General features: G+C 41.9%; 1 protein-coding gene across 3 annotated transcripts in view; it reads right to left on the bottom strand.

The window, feature by feature from the left end:
- MYRF (myelin regulatory factor) overlaps nt 1-19,638 on the bottom strand; it is a 188,506-nt gene extending 168,868 nt beyond the window's left edge. For all 3 annotated transcript variants that reach the window (XM_088454533.1, XM_088454532.1, XM_088454535.1), the window contains exon 1: nt 19,225-19,638. In XM_088454533.1, coding sequence (XP_088310659.1) covers nt 19,225-19,270 — 46 coding nt within the window. In that variant the 5' untranslated portion in view covers nt 19,271-19,638. The remainder of the gene's footprint in view (nt 1-19,224) is intronic.
- Nucleotides 19,639-22,421: the final 2,783 nt, after the last annotated feature.

The raw sequence follows: 22,421 nt of genomic DNA, 5'->3' as shown, positions 1-22,421 counted from the left end.
ATAATCGGCTGCTATCTTTCTTACCATAGATATGTCCTTGGCCATATCCATGTAGCAGCTAAAGCAGCTATTGCTCAGTTGTGGAAAAGGAACCCTGTCCACCCTGTTATTGCGACAGTCCAGCACAACGGAAACGTGAGACAGCCCATATTCCATTTTCCATTCCTCTCCTATCATGAAGTGGTTTAGCTGGCACAAATAAGTCACAGAAAGAGAGACCCATAACTTACCTGGATAAGCAAACTACCCTTAATTAGTTCATTATGTGGTTTTATTTAACTGTCACCCTGTTCGGAGCCATTCATGCTGTTTGGTCGGTCTGTTGTGCCTTTACCATCTTTACATACTTGGCATTCAATCCATTATATGTATATTCCCAGTTACCACTCTCCGTTTATATTTGATTTGCAATTTTCTTCATATAGTAAATGGAAATTTTGAAAAAAATAAAATAAAAACAATAATTTACAAAAAAAACAACAACCTGGGTTAATTTAATGCAGAATATTGCTCCACAATCGTGTAGCAGTGACACTAAATGTCGTGGAGAGGAGAGAGCAAAACATCCCCAGCAAATGCCATAATTTTACCATGGTCCAACCCGAATGCCCTGGATAGCAGGCGATTGCTAAATTAAATGGAGAAGGGGTCCAAAGATAAGTTTAAAAGAAGAGGTGACAAGGAACAGCCTTGACAAGTGCCCCTATATATTGTCACATCACCTTCCCGCAGGCCATTCAGTAAAAAAGCTGTAAGTGGTGAGTTATCAATATAGCGGATTAGACCAATAAAATCCTGGTCAAACGCTCAACATTAAAGAATGTCATACAGGAAAGACCAGATGATAGCAACAACAGTCTTGTGGGAATCAAAGGATGGACCTCGAGAGAAAATTATCGTAGCAACTATGGCCGAACTAATGCCTTTGACCGAATGTCGGCCCTTGACAAAGCCTAACTGGTAGGGCATAAGGAGGTCCGGGAGGACTGACGGTAGTCTGTTGGCCATTATTTTTGCTAAAATTTCAATATCCAAATTCAGCAAAGTATTTGGTCTATAGGAGGCCATCAATTGTAGGTCCCTTTTAAGTTTGGTCATAAAGATGGTATGTGAAGCATTAAAGGAGGGATAGGGAGAGGAATATATGTGTAATTATTAACTGGTAACGGTCCAAAAGGGGAGCTGTTATGATGCAATAGTTTACAATATTTGCTAGTGAAACCACCCGGACTCAGAGGTCCGAAATGGTAGTATTACGTTTTGTCATAGTTATATCCATTTATAGAAAATCCTTCTGGGCATGAGATCATTTCGGAAGACAGGGCTTATCCAATAGCCTGTTTTATATTTTAAAAATATAAATGATTGTGTTTTCTGTATTATTTTCCTAGCTACTGGGCAGCAAATAAAAAGTTACTAAATGTTAGCAAAATAAACCCATATATATTGTAAAAGAAAAAAAAAAAAATACAAATGTATTTAAGTAGAATAAAAAAATTCCCATCAAAACCAACACAGGCCAAAAACATTTAAATGGAGTAAAAGTACTTTTGCAGGCGAGACCTCTGCTGGCCAGCTTCTGTACTGCTCTAACAGCACCTGACCTGGAGGACACAGCGCATGATCTTCTAACCACCTGTCAGTTTTAGCTTCGAAGTGATAAATCAGGGAAAAACTTGCTCAGGCCTAGTTCTTTCATTAGGCAAACCTAGGCAATTGTCCAAGGTGCCTAACAGTGGTGCTTCCTTACCTTTCTGCTCATTATTCCTATCCTCCCTTGCCATCCCGGTGATTGACCGGTGATGTCACCGGGAGGTGGGGCTTAGGTCAAATAAGGCATGCGCCCAGCATCTATTCTCCTGCTGCTCACCCTCTGCAGAGCAGCGATGTGCGCTCCTCCTCCACAGCCAACCATCGGATGGGCATCGGAAAGCTGCATCCAATGGCTGGTAACCATCAAATTTCCGGTATTCGAAGGGAAAAGTAATTCCATCAAATCGGAAACATCAATGGTTGCTAACCATTGGCTTCCGATGTCCATCGCAGTGCTATCGCTGTCCGGACTGGCAGTCCCAGAGGGAGAAAACACCTCCCCCTGGGACTGCCTGTCTGACTGTGATCAGCAGGGAGTGCTTCCAATGAGAAGTCACTACCACTGCTGCTAGCCTAGGCAATCCCTGGGGGTGGGGTGTTTTACCGGGGGGAGGCAGTCCTGCGGCTCCTTGGAAACATCCGCCACTGGTGCCTAAAGTAATATACTGCTAAGGTGCGTACACACTACATGATCTTTGGAACGATATGCCCAATTCCGACGCATCAGAACAACATATCATTCAAAATCGTGTAGTGTGTATGCTCTATATCGTCCGATGCGCGCTTCCGTGAGGTCGCCAGTCACATCGTCAGGTTGGCCTGCATGTAGGGCCGACCATACCATGCGGCTGATGACCCCATGCAGCGGAATGAGGCAGGGGCCGACATATCGGGCGGTCAGGCACCGAATCGTCTAATGTGTACCGGACACCCGATATGTCGGGCCGTCGGTGGGGGGGTCGCCGGTCATTGCATCGCTGGGTACACACATTGCTTAGTGTGTACTAAGCTTAAAGCTGGCCACACACCTAAAGATTATCTGTCCAACCAGCCAACTAGTTGATTGGTTGGAATGAAAACCTGGTAAGGGATGAAAGCAAATGACAATCAGCAATTTGCTCCCGAACGCCGGAAAATGGTCAAACAGTTTAGATCAAACATTTAACAAACTTGTCTGACGACCATTTTCATCTGTTTTCTGGCATTTAGGAGCAAATTGCTGATCATCAGTTACTCCCATACGTTACCAGATTTTCATTCCAACCAATCAACAAGTTGGCTGGTTGGATGTAAGTTGGTCTAGTGTGTGGCCAGCTTTAGACATCTAGGAGGGAGATGTATCATGCCTTGGCGCGAGATATAAAGCCGAATAGTTGCCCATATCTGATTGGCTGATTTGGGCATCTTCTCTATCTCCCCTTCAGTGTTTTAATGCACCCATGTTGCCCCCATACAGAGCCATAGCCACTGACATAAAGGACAAGCAGTCACCTCCAAGTGAAGCTGGTGGCTACTGCACCTCCATGTCAGTGTTACGCTGGTAGTTTGGCTCTTGGCTATGATGTCACAGCCAAGCACTACACCTGCTAAGGTAAACAGCGGGGGTGTGGTGCGATGTCAGGGGGGAGGGGATACTGCTTCTGACAGCGGATGTGCCCCAGGTTTAGTGCCAGACCTGGGAGTGGTGAGTGAATTATTTTCACCTTGCCCAGCTGGTAGTAGAAGCTCAAAATGGGCAACAGTGCTTGCGCTTTAAGTAAAGAGACCTCTATGATAATGCATTGACCTGAAAAGGTTTCCTAAAACTGGTATTTACATGTAAACATATAAACAGTTATTTACTGATCCAAGTCAGTAACTTGGGCTCTAGGTTAGACTTTCATATATGTATGGCAACATTTAATGAGCAACTTTTTAATGGTTTTACAATTTATTTTCCTTTTTAACATACAATTTGAAGATCTGTTAAGAAGACACGCATTAGTGTATGAAAAATGCACAATGGCTAGCATATGGCCATCAAGGTGTTGCACCATCATGAAGGATATATAGGGGTCTATGTACTAAGCTGTGGAGAGAAAGTGAAGTGGACTTAGATAAAGTACCAACCAATCAGCTCCTAACTGCCAGTTTACAGACTATTTGAAAAATGACAGATAAGAGCTGATTGGTTGGTACTTAGGACCTCATTCAGAGTCGGTCGAAGCGGCCGCACGGTCGTACGGGAAAAGGGGACGGATATTCAAATGATTCCCTCGCAAGTTGCGTCCTTAAGTTCGGATCGGTAGCTGGCCGACCAAGGGGAGGAAGCGGTCGGAATTCAAAAAAATACGCCCCCTTCTCGTACGCATTGCACGTCATCTCCGGGCATATAAGGATTAATCGAGACCATCGGGAACCATCGGAACTGGTCGTAGAGCTTAAGGTTGACCATAACCTCTCTTAAGCTCTACAATCATGTCAGTGTAAAAACCTCCCATGTCACATGTGCCATGACGCTACTTTGTTAATTATGCACTCCCATAAACCGTATGCACTCCCATAAAACGCCGTTTGCATAATGAGGCACGCCTGCGTTCGGATCTCCACTCCCCCGTTTTCGAGCACCTTCCCCTGTTACCACCCACAAACGCCTCATTCTGTCACTCAAACTACCGACCTGGCTGTGTTCAAGGAGAGAGAAATTTCTGATCGTAGCGGCTAGTTTGCGCACGCGCATTGCGAACTTTACGCATGCGCAGTATAGCGAACATCGGTGGCGTACGACCGTGCGGCCGCAACGACCGACTCTGAATGAGGTCCTTAATCTCTCTCCAAAACCTAGTACATAGACCCCACAGTCTGGGAGATTTGTAAGGAACGGATGCAGCAAAAATGAATAATAATATAATTAGTAAACTATTTAAATGTGTAGGTCGAAAGTTGTGGTTTAAAATGTAACGTGTATATTGTGTATTAAAGTGTTTTCCTACATGCTTTTGATTGTTTCTCTCTCTTTGCATTGTTATCTGTCCTTACTTATCATTTGTAAATAAAACATTCAGGTTCCTAAGATAAACAGGCAAATCATGATTCAGAGGCACAGGCGCGGGCAGTGAGAGCTGATCAGGGCAATGCTAAAATTATAGCACTGCACATCAGAACGCAAGCAGTAGATCAAACACCTGTGTATGTATGTATTACTAAACATTCAACAACTAGTCACAGTTCTAATTTGTTGTATAATGTTATGGCCGGTATTTGTACTACTAAATATTGATCATGTTTGTTGCCGTCCAATATACATAGCATCGATGACCCCAACGGTATGTAGTTATGTGGCCACCAGTCACAATCCTGATGGCAGAATGCCGGCTAGGGATTCATGATAGGCGTCGAGATGCAATTCAATCCCATTCCGACACCAACATGCTGCCTCAATCTAATTTATTCTTTAATCCATCCAAGCATATTTATTATAAATACAACTTGTCAGTGATTTAAGAGTTAAGTTGTAGGGGAAATTGTAATGTGAATTGTGACGTGTGATTGCCAAAATGGATTTTCTAAAATTTTTACTGTGGGATTTAAAAGGGTGAGGTTTTTTTAAGGGCAAGGATTGTCTTTTAAAGAAGGCCCATAAGAGAGGCGTCCAGCTTGCAGCTGCTCACGAAATTGGGGGGGATGGAGTCACAATCAGGCAATCACTGCAAATCACGCCATTGAGCCCCTGGACTGGACATTTTTCGGCAAAAATGGGTGAAACCAGGTGGATGGGTTACTATTTAGGGAGCCCAATTTGGGATTCTCCAGAACAGCAGTAGGCAAGTATGTTGAACATCTTTCTTCATCTCTTTCACATGGCTACAGAACATGGGTGTGAGCAGAAGAACCAATGAAAAGCTGCAATGTCCGTGATTGCAGTTTGGTTCTCCTGATCACCCCCCTTTAAAACATCACATTATATTCAGTCCCACCGAGCTCCCAACACTCCATCTTTACAATTATACTGACTAAGGAGACTTTTATTCTAAAATTGTACTTCCAAACATTATCAATGAATTAATTGGGACAAGAGGGTGTGGTCGAGCACACTGAGAGTGTCATAGTGGGCTTGGTCATACTCCCAGTGGGTGTGGCTAGTACTTCTGTAGGGCTAGGTAGTCCATAACCTCCCCCCCATCCTACTAAAACACCCTTGAATCGCTGCATGCATTGGGTGCACCTGCCAGCACTGTGTGTGGTACCAGCTCCCTATGGACAGTCATCCCTGACTCACAGGAGAGTTGGGAGGTATACTAAAATATCTGAGGAACAACAAACTTGGCAAAACTACAGAGGTTGTTAAATATGAATATAAACAAAAACAAGTATAATGATTGTGCATATATATATATATATATATATATATATATATATATAATGTATACAATTCAGTTAAGTATTTTTTAATATAAATATATTTTTGTATTAATTGGAAAAAGACACCCACACAATACGTATGAAAAGTTGTATGTATATTCTATTCTCCTTAATAATAAATTGCATTTTCTTTCTAAAGAAAATGGCCCCTGTAGTAGTATTATTATTATTATTATTACTAAGCACCACAATAAAATAGCACATACATGACTAACATCCATGTGTAAAGTAATCGGTGGATACTTTCTTTAAGAAATGCCCTATACTATTTTGAATACATATTATGATAAAAATATGTCTATAGGATGAATACCGGTTTATGAATTGATTGCTGTTCAATGATATTAAGGGAGCACGTTTGTGTTACTTAGTCTATAATAATGTAAGTAGTTATTGCTAATAGTAATAATAAATTGCATTTGTTTTTTGTATACTGCTATATATTTAATAAGGAAAATTTTAGCACACCTGACTACTGATTAATGCACCAAGAACCAAATAAAATGAAGTTGTAATGAGATCAACGCAATACCCCTAACGAAGTAGTAAATGACGAAACGCGTAGGAGGAAAATTACTGTAAAACAGCACAATACAGCTGTGGTTACCAATTATCAGCGCCAGCAACGGAATTTTATGATGCTAGAAATTTGCTAACAAATTAGAAACGCAATGTAAATTTAAATGTTATGTTACTATATTAGAATATTTGTAACCAGAAAGGAAATGTAGTATGACCAACTAAGTCCATACAATTCTGCAACTGCACAATATACAGGCTTTACTCCCTGCACAATTATTTTCCTCCTCAGTTACTTGTCAATAAAGATACAATGAAAAAAGTGCGACAAAAATGAATGACACTAACACAGTCCACCACCCACATGTAATATGCCAGTTTTCATGTTTGGAGGTTTATGGTAAATCTGGCAGCATCGCATCCCCAATAGAAACCTATCGGAGCTGTGGCTGCAATTGGGAATGGAGGGATCTGAGACATCTGCTGCGGTTCCTCCTCCACATGGGAGTGGTACTAAATATTTGCTGTTACCCCCAAAAAATGGGCGTTTTGGGGGAATAAGCCAAAAAATATTTATTGATAAATGGGCCAATAGATACCTAATACTTGCAGAAACAGGCCCATTTCACTGCTTCCCAAATCAGCTTTACATTAACTTCTCCAATCTGGCCTCAATGCTGCTGCCGGCTCATCTTCTTCTCCAATCGTACTACATCTGTCTCCCCTCTCCTACAAGCACTACACCGGCTCTCTTTCCCTTTCAGTACCCAATTCAAGCTTCTCGCCTCTCCAATTCCTCTCCCAGTTACATCTCTGACCTTATCTCCCTTCACACTCCCGTCCATCCTCTTTGCTCCGCTAATGAATGCTGTCTCTCCTGCCAACTGATTACTTCTTCCAATGACCGCCTCCAACATTTTGCACGTACTGCTCCCTACCTCTGGAATTCTCTACCTCTCCCTGTCAGGTTCTCCACCTCCCTGAAAACTTCATACGGGCTCTAAATACCCACTTCCTCATCAAAGCCTTCCAGCTCTCATCCTAACACTCTGTCCCATGCTCACTGTCTATCCCATCTGTGTCACCCTGGTCTATCTACCCCTACCCTTCAGAAAGTAAGTGCTCACATGCAGGGCCCTCTTCCCTCATGTGCTTTTCCTTTTCTTACTATTACCTTCAGCACCTAACCCTTGACTTCTGACACTGTACTACTTATTTGTCCTGTATTGTCTTGTGCTGTAAGTCATTGTTCTCTTGTTCTGCTCAAATGTTTATGTACTTTGTAAGGTGCTGCGGAACCCTTGTGGGGCCATAGAAACAAAGGATAATAATAATTATAATAATAATTATATGCTACAGGGGATCCTGATACTTTGATTATCTAATATTCAGTATATACATATTGGAGGTTTATGGACACATAGGTATGAGGTACAATTTAAGTTTCCTGGAAAGGCTGTGGAATATAGAATGTACCTAGTACACAAGGGTATTCCTTGCCTGTGGGAGTGCTTACCCCATACATGCCTGCTGTTAAATCCTCCTGGAAGCTAGGTGGCAGAGAGAGGTTTGAGGTGTTGTGTATGGCATCATTGCAGCCCCTCACTTTGCGACTTGTTGCATTTACATAAAAGGGAAGGGGAGATTGTGAGTGTCAATTGCACAGGAGACAGAATAACATATTGTAACTCAAATGAGTATAAGAATAAAAAGGGGAGACCAGAGGTGCTCCCTGGAGTAACAAAGTGTATTTGAGGCAAAAAAAGGAAATAGAACAGAACTCCTTGTGGGGCACACGCTCAACTGTGAATGACGTCACCAAACCTTCAGGCCACCCAGGATCTGTGAAGTTTGTCCACTTTCCCAGTAGTGCGGAAGATCTCCCCGAAATGCAGGAGTGCCTGGTAATTCTGGGAGAGAAGGTAAGTACACCCAAACCACAGTAGAGGAGAGTGGGTGCACAGAGGATAAGCATACGTCCTAATATGAGAAATTGGGAGACAGCCAAAAGGGGGCATGTCTACATCAAATTGAACATGCCTGGGCATTAAAAGGGGTTCTCAACTATACCTCCAAACTGTACCTGAATCTAGGCAACGTCTTATTAACCGGCAAGTGTGGGATAAGTAAGGATTATTAATACTTATGAGAAAGAGCATGGTCCACTCATACAGATAAGTGCAATAATGGAGGACCATGCTCTTGTAGGATCACCAATGTACACTTATGAGAGGGGATGGATTCTGGAGCTGGGCTGGGGGATAGGTGGCACTACTTGCCATGTGTGAGCTAGGCACATACTGTATATGCTATGTGCCCAATAACAAAAATCAGATTTTGTTTTATAGGCAGACATTATTTAAATAATATTCAATAAGGGATTAAGTGGGCAGTCCTGATTTAGGGTTCTGTCCAGCTGTCTCGATAGGTACTGCGTTGTCTCAATCTGTTGGACCTGCAATCCTGCTAATGCAGACATACACTGATTTTCTGGGGGCAGGCCTAAAAACATAGACGTGGGCATGCCCTACTAATGTGCTGGAAAGACACAAGCGCAGTAGTGCACACTGAAAAGCTCTGTGCGCCTGCTTGTCTTGTACTTTCAATAAGACTTTTAGGGCTGTCACTGATGACAGTTTAAAAAGGAGTACACTGATCACTATTAACTTGCAAGTGACATTCACATGTTCCACCAAGACAGTACAGGGAAAAAAAGGATAGAGTACACACAGAATGATGCTAAATGCATAGGTGTTTTGCCTAGCATTCTCAATGCATTTCCCTGGGGTATCTGTGTGAATATCTCCTGCTATCCTCGTCCGAGCTGCTTTCTGCTGCAAGGTCTGACATGCAGTGTGAGTGTACAGTTATTGTAAGACTAGACCAGGGGTTCCCAACCACGGTCCTCAAGGCACACTAACAGTCCTGGTTTTAAGGATAGCCATATCTGAGAACAGGTGACTTAATTAGTACCTCAGTTATTTTGATTTAACCATCTGTGCTCAAGCATGGATATTACTAAAACCAGGACTGTTAGTGTGCCTTGAGGACCGAGGTTGGGAATCACTGGACTAGACTGTCATAGTAATCATTTTCCCCTTTCCTATTGGTATGTTAAATACTAAGGGGCATATTTATAAATTATCAGGTAAATGAAATTTCTTATCGTCACTATTCACGCCCTTGAACGCAAGTGCAAAGCAGCCCTTCCCTGCAATGTGTTAGTAGTGAAGTTATCTCATTAGCGGCCACGACATTACTACTTCGGAACCTCCGGCAAGCTACTGTTCATGCGCAGTCCGCTGATAACATATGTGCACCGGTCATTGCTGGGGAGGATTCCGGTAACCCTCTCCCAATAAATTTGGCGTAGTATAGCCGTTAGGCTACAGCGGCCAACAGCATCTGGTAAATGCCACAGCTTTGCTGCCCCCATGGAAACATATTGGGGCTACGGCTGCTGTTGGAAATGGAATATCTGCAGCGGTTCCTCTTTCATACATTTGGGGATCCTTAATATTTGCGGGTATTCGCCAAAAACTAATGTTTATGGGGATATGCCGCAAATATTATTTAATTAATAGGCCCCTAAGGATAATATTTAGCTTTTCTACTTTGCTGCTGTAAAAAGCTTGTGGCTAATTGAATCTGTAGGGTGAATAAAAAATATCACCCTACTTAACTGTCATGTCTATAGTTTATAGACTAGCACTTACCGAGTGGGTTGCTGCTAGATCCTATGTGGAGAAAGGACCTCTCTGACGTTGCAACCACAAGACCGCTGCAGAGGGGCCGGACTGATCCAGTGTTACCATCCACATGGGCATAGAGGGGGAACACAATTTTGTGGGAGCGCAGCGAGCCACGGTGCTGGAAGCGTGGCGAGCGAAGCAAGCCCGCGAGGGGACACCTTTGGCCCCCCGTTCTGATCCTTGCCCCTCCCTCTTTGGTCACTGGTCACGTGGGTGTGACGTCAGAGGTCCTTTGCAGCTCCCACTTCTAGACCTAACTCACTGCCTATCTAACTCACTGCCTATCACAGCAAGTAATGTACAATGCAGTCACACTGCCTATCACCACTTCCTATAAGAAATAAGCCTGGGGAATAGTTTCATTACTATGCTCACATAGTAGTGTATGGGGCAAGTGAGGCACATCGCGTCTTTACTGTATGTAGGTAATTTCCGTGACTTCCACTCATACTTGCCTACATCTGCCCTCCCCGGGAGAAGCCCGGGGAGAGAGAGCAGTTGGGTAGTGATGGGGGCAGGGCCAGACTATTCACATCATTAGGCCCGCCCCCTCACGGTAAAACTCCCGCAGGTAAGTTTCTCCCCATTCTGACCACTTCACTAGGAAGTGGGCGGGATGCGGGAGAAGTACCTACACTTCCGGGGGTGCGGTTACCCGATAACAAACGGGAGCCTCCTGCGACTTCTGGGAGTGTAGGCATGTATGCTTCCACTGCAATTCTACATTGATAAATGGCGTTTACACCTACATATATGTACAACATGCAGAAACTATTGTTTCCGCATGTATCATGATGAACAGGCCCCTTAATGGTCACCGCAAGCTAACTGTGTGACTCTGCTGTCCAGTGAAACAGCTCTATGCTCTCTCGGTGCCTGATTCAGAGGTACACACAGTGTCAATGTCGGACGCACGTGAGACTGTTGGCGCATGCTCTGTCACACGCTCAGGGAATTTTTGTTGAAAAATACCCTGAGAAGTGCGGGGGAGAGATACGCAGGCACAGAGCTTTCTCGCCAGCTCTGTCCCTGCACGTGATATTTGATACATCCTTGTGATGTACTGAAATATCGCATGGCCATTTTGGGCGAATTTATCATATCCTATTTGCATCTGAGATGCGGATTGTGATAAATAGGCCCAATAGTGTTCTAGATAGGACTTAATCTGTGCACCTTACCTTATAGGAATATAGAGTGTTAATAAGACCATAATAAATGTAAAAGTAAAACATAGTGGGCAGTCAATAGATATTTATAAACTGTAGAACCACACAGGCTCATGTGAGTTTCCATTATCCATTTTCTTCCTATATGTCTGAATAACGTAGTAAGGGTATGAGCAGAGTTTCTTTGTTGTGTATCTTTCATCAAAATACATTCTTTCACTTTCATTATAAAAGTGAAATATAACGCAGGAAAGGATCGATCCTACCAGACTGGCATCCATTGTATGAATTATTGTTATTAGTAATAATAATAAACTATATAGGGAGCCACAAGTGGTCCGCAGTGGCGTACAGAGGGCAAAACAATAATATCCCTTTCACACCAAACTTATAACCCGGGTTAATGCCGGGGCAACCCGGGTCCTGGCGCGGTGTGAAAGGGTCAATTCGGGTTGTGTGTCTTGGTAGACCGACCCTGGACGCTACCAGGGTCGAACCCGGAACTGACCCTGTAACGGTGCGGTGTGAACGGTGCGACTCGGTGGTTATCCGACCCGAGTCAAGCTAAAAAGAGCTGATTGGAGCTTGTGGTGCAGTCACTAACCACTTTTTATGACCTCATCTTTGTGAGCCTGAAAATCGTCTATTTCTAATGACACACACAAGTTTTGCAGGACTGACACGGGTTCAGTGTGACATGGGTTCAGTGTGACATGGGTTCAGTGTGACATGGGTTCAGGGGACAACGGGAATAACCCAGATCCAAAAGGGTCTGAGCAGCTGTGTCACAGGTTGGAAAAGTGATAAAAAGCCCAAGTTGGACCCGGGATTTTGGTGTGAAAGGGTATTAGACATTACAGGGTAACCCAGTACAGGTGCAAGGGGTGCAATGGAGATAGTCAGCCTAAGTTGAAACTTGTACCTACAGCATTAGCGTGGGCGCAGATAACGGGTCTTTTTCCTCAGAAGAAACAAAAACAAGGAAGGAGTATAGAGTCCAGGGCAGAGAGCCCAAGGAGGAGGTGTAGAGTGTAGCTAGTGTGCAGCAGAAGTAGGTAATGAGACAGGAGAGAGGAGGGAATAATGTACTATTCTACTCTAATATAGAGTATAAGGAGAGAAAAAGCCAGCAAGGGATTTCAGGAACATATAATCACGGACACAGGCTGAACCGAGATCATGGAACTCTATGATGATTTTGAACATCCTTTTTACATAGGTGGTACATTATTTCCTATAATGTCCACAAATAATAAGAAATATTGCTGTATACAGGTGTGTTTAACCACTAGTGTGTTTCACTATCTCATATATATATATATATATATATATATATATATATATGTATGTATATGGATATAAGAATAGATTGTACATACTTTGTCACCTATGTATAGGATTTAGGCCTATGCACACACGCATTAGGTGTACTATAAACAGCAGGGAACAAGAGTGTAGTGATACAGTAGAACTAGGTGAGGAAAGACATGTCGACATTGAGATTGGCAACATATTCAGGATGTTAACGTGTTCAGAATGGGGACAGAAGACATGTCGACATCCACAATGTTAACAATGACTTGTCAGCAGTCACAATGTCAACACCAACATTTTGTTCTAAAACTAACCCTAACTACAGCCTAACAATAACTCTAACTGCAGCCTAACACTAATTCTAACCGTAAACTGCAGCATAACCCTAACTGCAGCCTAACCCTAACTGTAACGATATTGCAGCCTATCCCTAACCCTAATTGCAGCCTATCCCTAACCCTAACTACAGCCTAACTCTAACCCTAATTGCAGCCTATCCCTAACCCTAATTGCAGCCTATCCCTAACCCTAACTACAGCCTAACTCTAACCCTAATTGCAGCCTATCCCTAACCCTAATTGCAGCCTATCCCTAACCCTAACTACAGCCTAACTCTAACCCTAATTGCAGCCTATCCCTAACTTCAGGCACAGAAATAGACAAATCTCAGGTGCACAACTCCAAATTATTAATAATATATAAATGCAATAAAATTTTGCAATTACTAGAGGTTTTATGTATTATTAATAATTTGGAGTTGTGCACCTGAGATTTGTCTATTTCTGTGCCTGCAACTAGTCTCATCAGGTAGCACCTCCCATTATATATATATTCAGGTTGTACAGTCCAGAAATCTTTCCCATATATACCTAACTTCAGCCTAACTCTAACCCTAACCCTAATTGCAGCCTAGCTCTAACCCTAGTGCAGCCTATCCATAACTGTAGCCTAAGCCTAATTGCAGCCTAACCCTAACTGTAACCCAAACTGCAGCCTAATCCTAACCCTAACTGCAGCCTAACTCTAAATGTAACCCTAACTGCAGCCTAACCCTAACTGTAATCCTAACTGCACCCTAACCCTAACTGCAGCCTAACTCTAACTTTAATCCTAACTGCACCCTAACCCTAACTGCAGCCTAACTCTAACTGTAACCCTAACTGCAGCCTAACCCTAACTGTAACCCTAACTGCAGCCTAACCCTAACTGCAGCCTAACCCTAACTGTAACCCTAACTGCAGCCTATCCCTAACCCTAACTGCAGCCTAACCCTAGTTCTAACCCTAATTGCAGCCTATCCCTAACCCTAACTGCAGCATAACCCTAACTCTAACCCTTACTGCAGCATAACCTTGACTGCAGCCTAACCCTAACTGTAACCCTAATTGCAGCCTATCCCTAACCCTAACTGCAGCCTAACCATAACTCTAACCCTAATTGCAGACTATCCCTAACCCTTACTGCAGCCTAACTCTAACCCTAATTGCAGCCTAGCTCTAACCCTAGTGCAGCGTATCCCTAACTGCAGCCTAACCCTAATTGCAGCCTAAAGTTAACTCTAATTAAAGCCTAAATCTAATTGCAGCCTACTCCTAACCCTAATTGCAGCCTAACCTTAACTCAAATTGCAGCCTAACCCTAATTGCAGCTTATCCCTAACCCTAACTGCAGCCTAACCCTAACTGTAACCCTAACTGCAGCCTAACCCTAACTCTAATCCTAACCCTAACTGTAGCCTATCTCTAACCTTAACTGCAGACTAACTCTAAATGTAACCCTAACTGCAGCCTATCCTTAACCCTAACTGCAACCCGTCCCTAACCCTAACTGCAGCCTAATCCCTAATACTAATCCTAATTGCAGCCTATCCCTACACCTAACTGCAGCCTAACCCTAACTGCAGCCTAACCCTAACTATAACCCTAATTGCAGCCTATCCATAAACCTAACTGCAGACTAACCTTAACTCTAATCCTAAATGCAGCCTAACCCTAAACCTAACTGCAGCTTAACCTTAACTCTTACTGCAGCATAACCCTGACTGCAGCCTAACCTTAACTCTAACCCTAATTGCAGCCTATCCCTAACCCTACTTGCAGCCTAACATTAACTGCAGCCTAACCCTAACTCTAACCCTAACTGCAGCCTAACTCTAACTGCAGCCTATCCCTAACTGCAGCCTAGCTCTAACCCTAACCCTAATTGCAGCCTAGCTCTAACCCTAATTGCAGCCTATCCCTAACTGCAGCCTAACCCTAACCCTAATTGCGGCCTAAACCTAATTGCAGCCTATCCCTAACCCTAATTACAGCCTAACCTTAACTCTAATTGCAGCCTAACCCAATTGCAGCCAATCTCTAACCTTAATTTCAGCCTTGCACTAATTTTAACCCTAAATGCAGCCTAACCCTAACCATAATTTCAGCCTTACATTAATTCTAACCCTAAATGCAGCCTAACCCTAACCGTAATTTCAGCCTTACATTAATTCTAACCCTAACTGCAGCCTAACCCTAACTGTAATTAGTGGTAGATCCAAGAGAAGGACAGCGGGAGGGGTTGGGGGACATTCCTCTACTTCCCACTGCCACTGGCCACTATCTAGCAGCACAGATGCACACCAGGCAGGGAGAGAACAGAGACTGACGTTACTCAGTGGCAGCAGGCTCCCCATCCCAGCACACAGCAGCTGAGCAGCAGCAGTCTCTGTTCTATCCCAACCTGGGGTGTCATACACCGGTACTCTGCTGTGCTGATATAGAGCAGCCAGCGGTAGTGGACACAAGGTAAGTGTTATGGGAATGGGGTGGGCTTGTTGGGGAGGGGGGGGGGCACCACACCTTGAGCCTTCCCTGACCCAAATTGCAGCCTTACCCTAACTGTAACCTTAATTGCAGCCCAACCCTAATTGTAGCCTAGCCCTAAATGCATATATTAACATTGTGGCATTATGGTATCAACATTTTGACTGTTGACAGGTTGCTGAATGTCAACTTCATAACTGTTCTATTGTGTATTGTGGGATCCCACTTGAAAGGGGAACATGAATTTGAATAACATTTTGCTTGAGGAAGTTTGGTGTCATTAGAACAATCAATTAATGAATAACAAGGTGATTTGGGATAATTCAAAACATAAAATACATTTGTATAGCACAACATTACATCATCAGCTATGTTATTCTCACACATTTAAGATACACCCACATAAAACATGAATTGCTCATAAAAAATGTATCATCACAACAATCATGCTGGACAGAGATTCTGTTGTGTTAATAATAGGCGACAAATGATCTTTTTGGAACAAGCTCCTTATTTATCAAAACTTATCGGGCATTTGTGTGTGACAAAGCAATCAAAATCGTCCAATCTTTTTTTTCTGTTCATGATATAAGGACTAAGGGGGATATTCATGAAAGATAAAATTGTGAGTGATAAAGTACCAACCAATCTGCTCCTGTCACTTTCCAGGCTGAGTTTGAAAAATATCAGTTAATAGCTGACTGTTTGGTACTTTACCTCTCACAATTTTATCTCTCTCCAAGCCTTTCATGAAACCCCCTAAATGAGTGAATTGGTTGGTTGTTACATTTTGCAATTGACCAATGTAAATTGTTAACAAATTTGCTTGTCCTGTTGTGCTTAAATTGATCCTGAAATATCTAAAGAGTTTGTTTGTGAATAGCATTATTCTCCCGGGATGGCATGAAGAAAGCACAGATCTTACCTGAAACATAATCCTTAGGTCAATGTTTCCCAAAGTTTTTTGAATCACCCTAGTATATCAGCATTTTTTTTCATGACACCCCTAGGCTAAAAGTTTTTTTATTGAGAAAGCCTGCAAACATTAATAAACGAAGTAAATTGTGCCTTTTTGTCATCCTTAGGTTCGGTTATGTGGTGGTAAACATGGTTTGGATTCTGTTTGTCCTCATATTAATGATTTGCAGCCCCCAGTTCTGATTTCACCTATCACATGGACCATTAATAATTTGATATTGTCTGGAACCCCCAACCTGCGGCACCCCATGCAAGTGCCCCAAGGCACCCCACATTACCACGGCACACAGTTTGGGAACCACTGCCCTAGGTAAATTTGTTAAACGAGTTAACTTTCACGAACCAGAAGGGTGGCTCTTTAAAAAGTCTATACAAGTTGTGGGCTATATTTTTGCTAAAAACTAATTGCTACTGCTTTTATTTTACCTTGTCCTAACTATACACATTACTTAAAACTATACTGTCCCAAAATCAGACGATCCATAAATATAAATATAACACTGTAATAGAAATACAATATATCCCTTATATTGGTGCACTCTGCTCAACAACTGATTAAATCATTGATGATCTTTACATCAATTCAGAATCAAATAAAAGACACTATCTAGACAGAGCCCCATTTTGAATCAACACAATTAGTGTTAACGCCTGCATGGCGGCACCGTACAATAACGTGTAATTTAGGCACAATCTGCTTTTCAACCGATAGCCGCAAGAAATCACGTGATCTGTGTAGCAGGCAACAGAGTCCTGAATAGAAAATGGTTCTATGTAAAAAGCATTACATGTAAGAATGAAAAAAATATTTACAAATGAAAAAAGGTAACACAAATATGTGCTAAAATGACACAAAATAACTTCACAATTTTATCATACATTACTTTTAGACTATTTAGCTTTGTATAGCCGCTGAGCAGCAGGTTTTCATTGTATCTAAACAATTTACAGCACACGTGCGAATCAAGAGAAAATAAATATATTTTCAAAATGTATACACCTGAAAGTCTTTCTTGATTTTTTCCCCCAGTTTAAACAATATGTACATATTTTGTATAGATACATCACTACATCATTTGTTCTAAATAATAAACAATTTTTGAAACCTCTTTCAATTGTGGTTGTAAAACTCATGAATATATTCATTGTTCCATTAACAAAATCCTAATCTCTGGATTTTCTACATTACATTCACACTAAATTAGCGATTTATGTGCTGGTATTTATAACCACAAATGCAAAATGTTATACAATTTTTTTTTTTTTCCTTCAGGAAAATGCCATATTTTTAATATACACTCATCAGTATTATATAGATTACGTGTTCATATTTTATGTACAAGAATTATTTTTTCTGTTCTTTATAGAGAAGAGTGGGAAGTATTATTTTTAGAGAGTGATTTCATTTTGGAAATGTTGTGTGTTCTTTACGCACACTTTGTAGTATTTCAAAGTAGCCTTTTTTTGTTTTCTACAAAAATAATGACATTAAATTCATTGTTAATTCATTTTTACGTAATGTTGTACTTTTTAGCTGTATAGGATGACTTACACAGCCGCACAGCTACTATACACATACAGGCACAAAAAAATTTAAAAAAGAAATAGAAAAATTTAGTTACATATTTATATAAAGATATCACTGACAGTTAACTACTTTTATACTGATGTAATGTGCAACACACACACACACACACACACATATATATAAAAGTTACATTTTCCGGCAGTTATATGCAGTAAAACACAGAACTTCGGTGCAGTAAGTGTTAATCCTTTATCTACTTCAGTGGAAAAACAAAGGTGAGATTTTGTGACATTTCTGCTGAGAAAATAAATTTTTATTCTAATTTGATTATGTTGATATTTTGGGATTTTAACTACTTCCTCGACAATACATTCGAAATAAACTGAACATGCCATAATTGTGAAAAAAATATATATTTTTTTTACTATGATCAGTATATATGTAATCATAATTAATAATAAAAATAATACCTAATGTAGTAAAAATACAAAAATAAATAAATTTTTCCTGGGCCAGCTACAAATACTCTCGGATATCCTTATATATCTTTCAGAGCCACATGGTGGGTTACGGCAGAAAGACATAATACTGATGGTAACATATTGCAGAATGTGAGATATATACTACAATATGTTACCAGACCAGAGGAGCAGGCGATCATACAAAATTAGAATACATAATCTTAAAATTGTATAGTTATATTAAGCTTTTTTTTTTTTTTCTTTTCATTTTTAACATCATAAAAAAAGTTTTTCTTAACCTCTTAGTTTCCAAAGGAAACCATATAAAGCGAGTAATTCCTTGCATTCCTTAGAACCACTGGTCAAAGCGACACCGATTTATACAGAACAAAAATAGCATCAGCTTTTCACTGACCTGAGTTCCTATAAGCCCCCTCCCCCAGCCAATGTACTAGTAATGGGCATCTGTGAGAGGGGGCACTGTGTTATTATATGGGTGCTGATCTTGACCTTATAGTGGTCTTCTTAACCTGACCTATGGAAATCTGAGCCAATGGCAAGTTTCATACAATGATGTAAAGACAAACAACATGTAACATAAAATAAACAATTCTTTACAATGATCAACAGAGTGAATATAAATGGGTACATGCAATAAGCCCACCATTGTCAGGACACCACCCCAGGTTTATCCATGATTCTTACCTTCAAAGAAGCGTTGTAAAGCCTCTGTCTCATCCACAACTTCCATTGCTCTGTCCTAGAGGTAACGCAAGGTCCTAGGAGTGTGTAGTCCAAGCTGCCATGAAGTCACAGACCATGAGTCTTGCCCAGATTGGAACAGCAGATCTTCCCAGTGAAGGTGAGAGAAAGTTGACCACACAGGAGTTGACCACGCAGCTGACAGTCAGTTACACAGGTCACACTAGTGACAGCTGCTGCTACACAGAGGATCAGTGCAGCAGCCCCAGCTACTCAGTGCTCTCCCAGGGCTGGGACACTTATTCCTCTGCGTTAAGGACTTATCTTCTTATTCCAACCTTTTTCTTATTAGCACACACTCCTGGGGAATGTCTGTGTTACAGCAGCAGATCATTCAGCATCACTTTCCTTCAGCTTCCTTTCTCTGGGACCCCGAGAGCTCTCCCCTCTCTCTTTCTCTGGGTAGTGTCAGGGTCAGTATAGTGGCTTGTCTCCCTAATGCTCCTTCCCAAGGGATGATGCTTCTACTAAGGTGTTTTTTGTCTCCCCCTGCTGGCAGTTTTAGGCAACTTACATTTCAATGTATACGATCACTTTGCATTAAATCTACCCATTTCAAGTACCTTTGAAAGACACTGCATGTTGAGGCAACGAGCATAGTCAATACTACATATATAGTATATAGATATACATATATATATAGAAATATATAGGATTGACTAGGCTGAACTTACGACATTACACACATATATATATATATATATATATATATATATATATATATATATATATATATATATATACACACACACGAGGACTGATTGAAAAGTATTACGACTTATTTTTTTTATTCAGAATCAGATGACTCCACAGGATCTGAACAAACGTCCTTCACATTCAATAAATTTTTTTCAACAACAATTTAAAGACGTGCAGTAGACTGTTTGTGACATCGCTTTTAGGGCTCTATTTATTAACATTATTTTTACTAAAATAAAGTGAAAAAGGGTGTTTTCACACCCTTTTCACATTATTTTAGTATCAACTATAGTTATTACAGGGCAATTGGAGTAGAATTCGTAAAATTCTACTCCAACCCCTAGTATCACTTATTTTTAGTAAGCAGATCGCATTTCCCATAATTGTAATGGGAAATGTGATCCGACCAAAGTTACTAAAAATAAATTGTAAAAAAATATCGGGGAAAGCCCTGTGATAATAACGCCACCTGGAGGTGCCGTTATCCAGGGTCTCCCCCGGTTACCGGACTCCTGCTCTGCTCTAAAAGGTAGAGCAGAGCCGGGAGCCGGTCCCAGCAATCAGCTGTGTGGTCTAAACAGACCGCAAGCTGATTACTGTAAAAAAAAAAAAAAAAAATTGTCAAAAATGTTTTACTTACCTGACTCCAGGGACACGGTGATCGGGCCTCCAGTGATGTCTCCCCTCTGGTCAGCTGGCATCCCATAGTGCACTGCAGCCCGGTCATCAGGTGACCGGGTCCCAGTGCAGTATGGGAGATCACCTGATCGGAGGCATGGAAGACATCACCGGAGGCCCGGATCATGCAGGTGTTATTAAGGGAGGGTGGGGGTCGTGGTGGGTCCGCGATCGCGGTGGCGGGGATTAGCACCGGGGGTAGCAGCGGCGGCTGGTCGGCACATGCGTGGGCACTTTGTCACAGTATTTTTTGCGAAAATACTGTGATAAGTGTGCGGATGGGATTCGCAGGAACAGAGCTTTCTCGCAACCTCTGTCTCTGCAAGGGATTTGTAGTAAATCCCTGTGAATTCAGTCGATAATATCACACTACAATCTGCATTCAATATGCGGATTGTAGTAAATAGAGCCCTATGTGTTGCAGCTGTGGCATTTTTAACTTCATCATCTGTTGAGAACTTCTTTCCACGCAGTTGTTTTATCAGGGTTGGGAATGCCCAGAAATCACAGGGCGCTAAGTCCAGGCTATATGGAGGGTGTACCAGTGCTGTCCCATTAATTTCAGTCAGTGCTGCCAATGTAACAGCAGCAACATATGGTTGGACATTGTCTTAGAGCAAAAACCACTGTTTCTTCAGCAAATGTAGTCTTTTCTTCCTTATGGCTAGTAGTCACCATTGTCTGTCCACGGGGAACCCAGTGCTGTAGGATCACACCATGTGCATCAAAGAACAGCAGAAGCATGACTTTACACGCCCAAGGAATCACACAGAATTTTTTGAGTGGAGGCGAATTTGCGTATTTCCATACACTGGACTATTGTTTGTATTCCAGATCATAATGACGAATCCAAGATTCGTCACACGTCACAATCGATGTCAGGAAATCGGGTATCCTTTCTGACATTCAAAGGGTGTTCTTGCGTGATTCAACTCGTCGTCGCATCTGATCTTCTGTGAGATTTCTGGGTACCCCCCTGGCACACACGCAATGCAGTTTCAGTGTCACAATATGCTGAACCCGTTGGAATGAGATGCCAAGTGAAGCCGAAAGTTTGTGTAAAGTTACTCTTCTGTCATTTTGCAACATCTCAGCAGCTTTGCCAGTGTTGACATCTGTAACTGCGGCAGATGGTCTCCCAGTACACACTTCGGCCGTCACTCGCTTATTACCCTTTTTGAAGTGCTTCCAGCACCGAAATACTGCAGCACGGCTAATTGGTTCTCCACCGTATGCTTGTCGTAACATTTCACTTCCGCTTTATCCAAGTTTAACACAAAATCCAATCACACATCAAGGCAGCTCATTACCACACTAAGGGGCCCATTTATCATTGTATATTTGAGGTTTAGGCCCGTATTCAATCAGGGGCGAAAAGTGACGTTTGGAGAAAAGTTTCCGCGGATTCGGACTTTCTGTCTGTTTTCAAAGTATCTCCATATTCAATACCAGGACGATTTCGCGTAAGTGGAAAGTCAATGCATTGTAATAGGCGGAAAAGTATCTCCTATGAATAGCAGGAGGAAAAAAGTAAAAAATCGTTATTTTTGGGGTGCAAACGTGGGGAAAAGACTCAGAACCCTGGGACAGCCCCCCAAAGGACAAATCACCCCCCCAAAAAAAACAAAAAACCAACTCAGAACACCTCCCAAAAAAGTACTTTCAATTTGAGGGAGAAAAAGTGGGAGGACAACTATAAAAACTAGTGAAATATACTTCTTGGGGTGCTGTAAGGAGGCGTGAAGTTTTTGGGATTGCAGGTG

This window comes from Taudactylus pleione, unplaced genomic scaffold (genome assembly GCF_031769625.1).
Source record: "Taudactylus pleione unplaced genomic scaffold, aTauple2 ptg000619l, whole genome shotgun sequence".
NCBI classification, from domain to species: Eukaryota; Metazoa; Chordata; class Amphibia; order Anura; family Myobatrachidae; genus Taudactylus; species Taudactylus pleione.
This window is presented reverse-complemented; position numbering and strand designations above follow the sequence as displayed.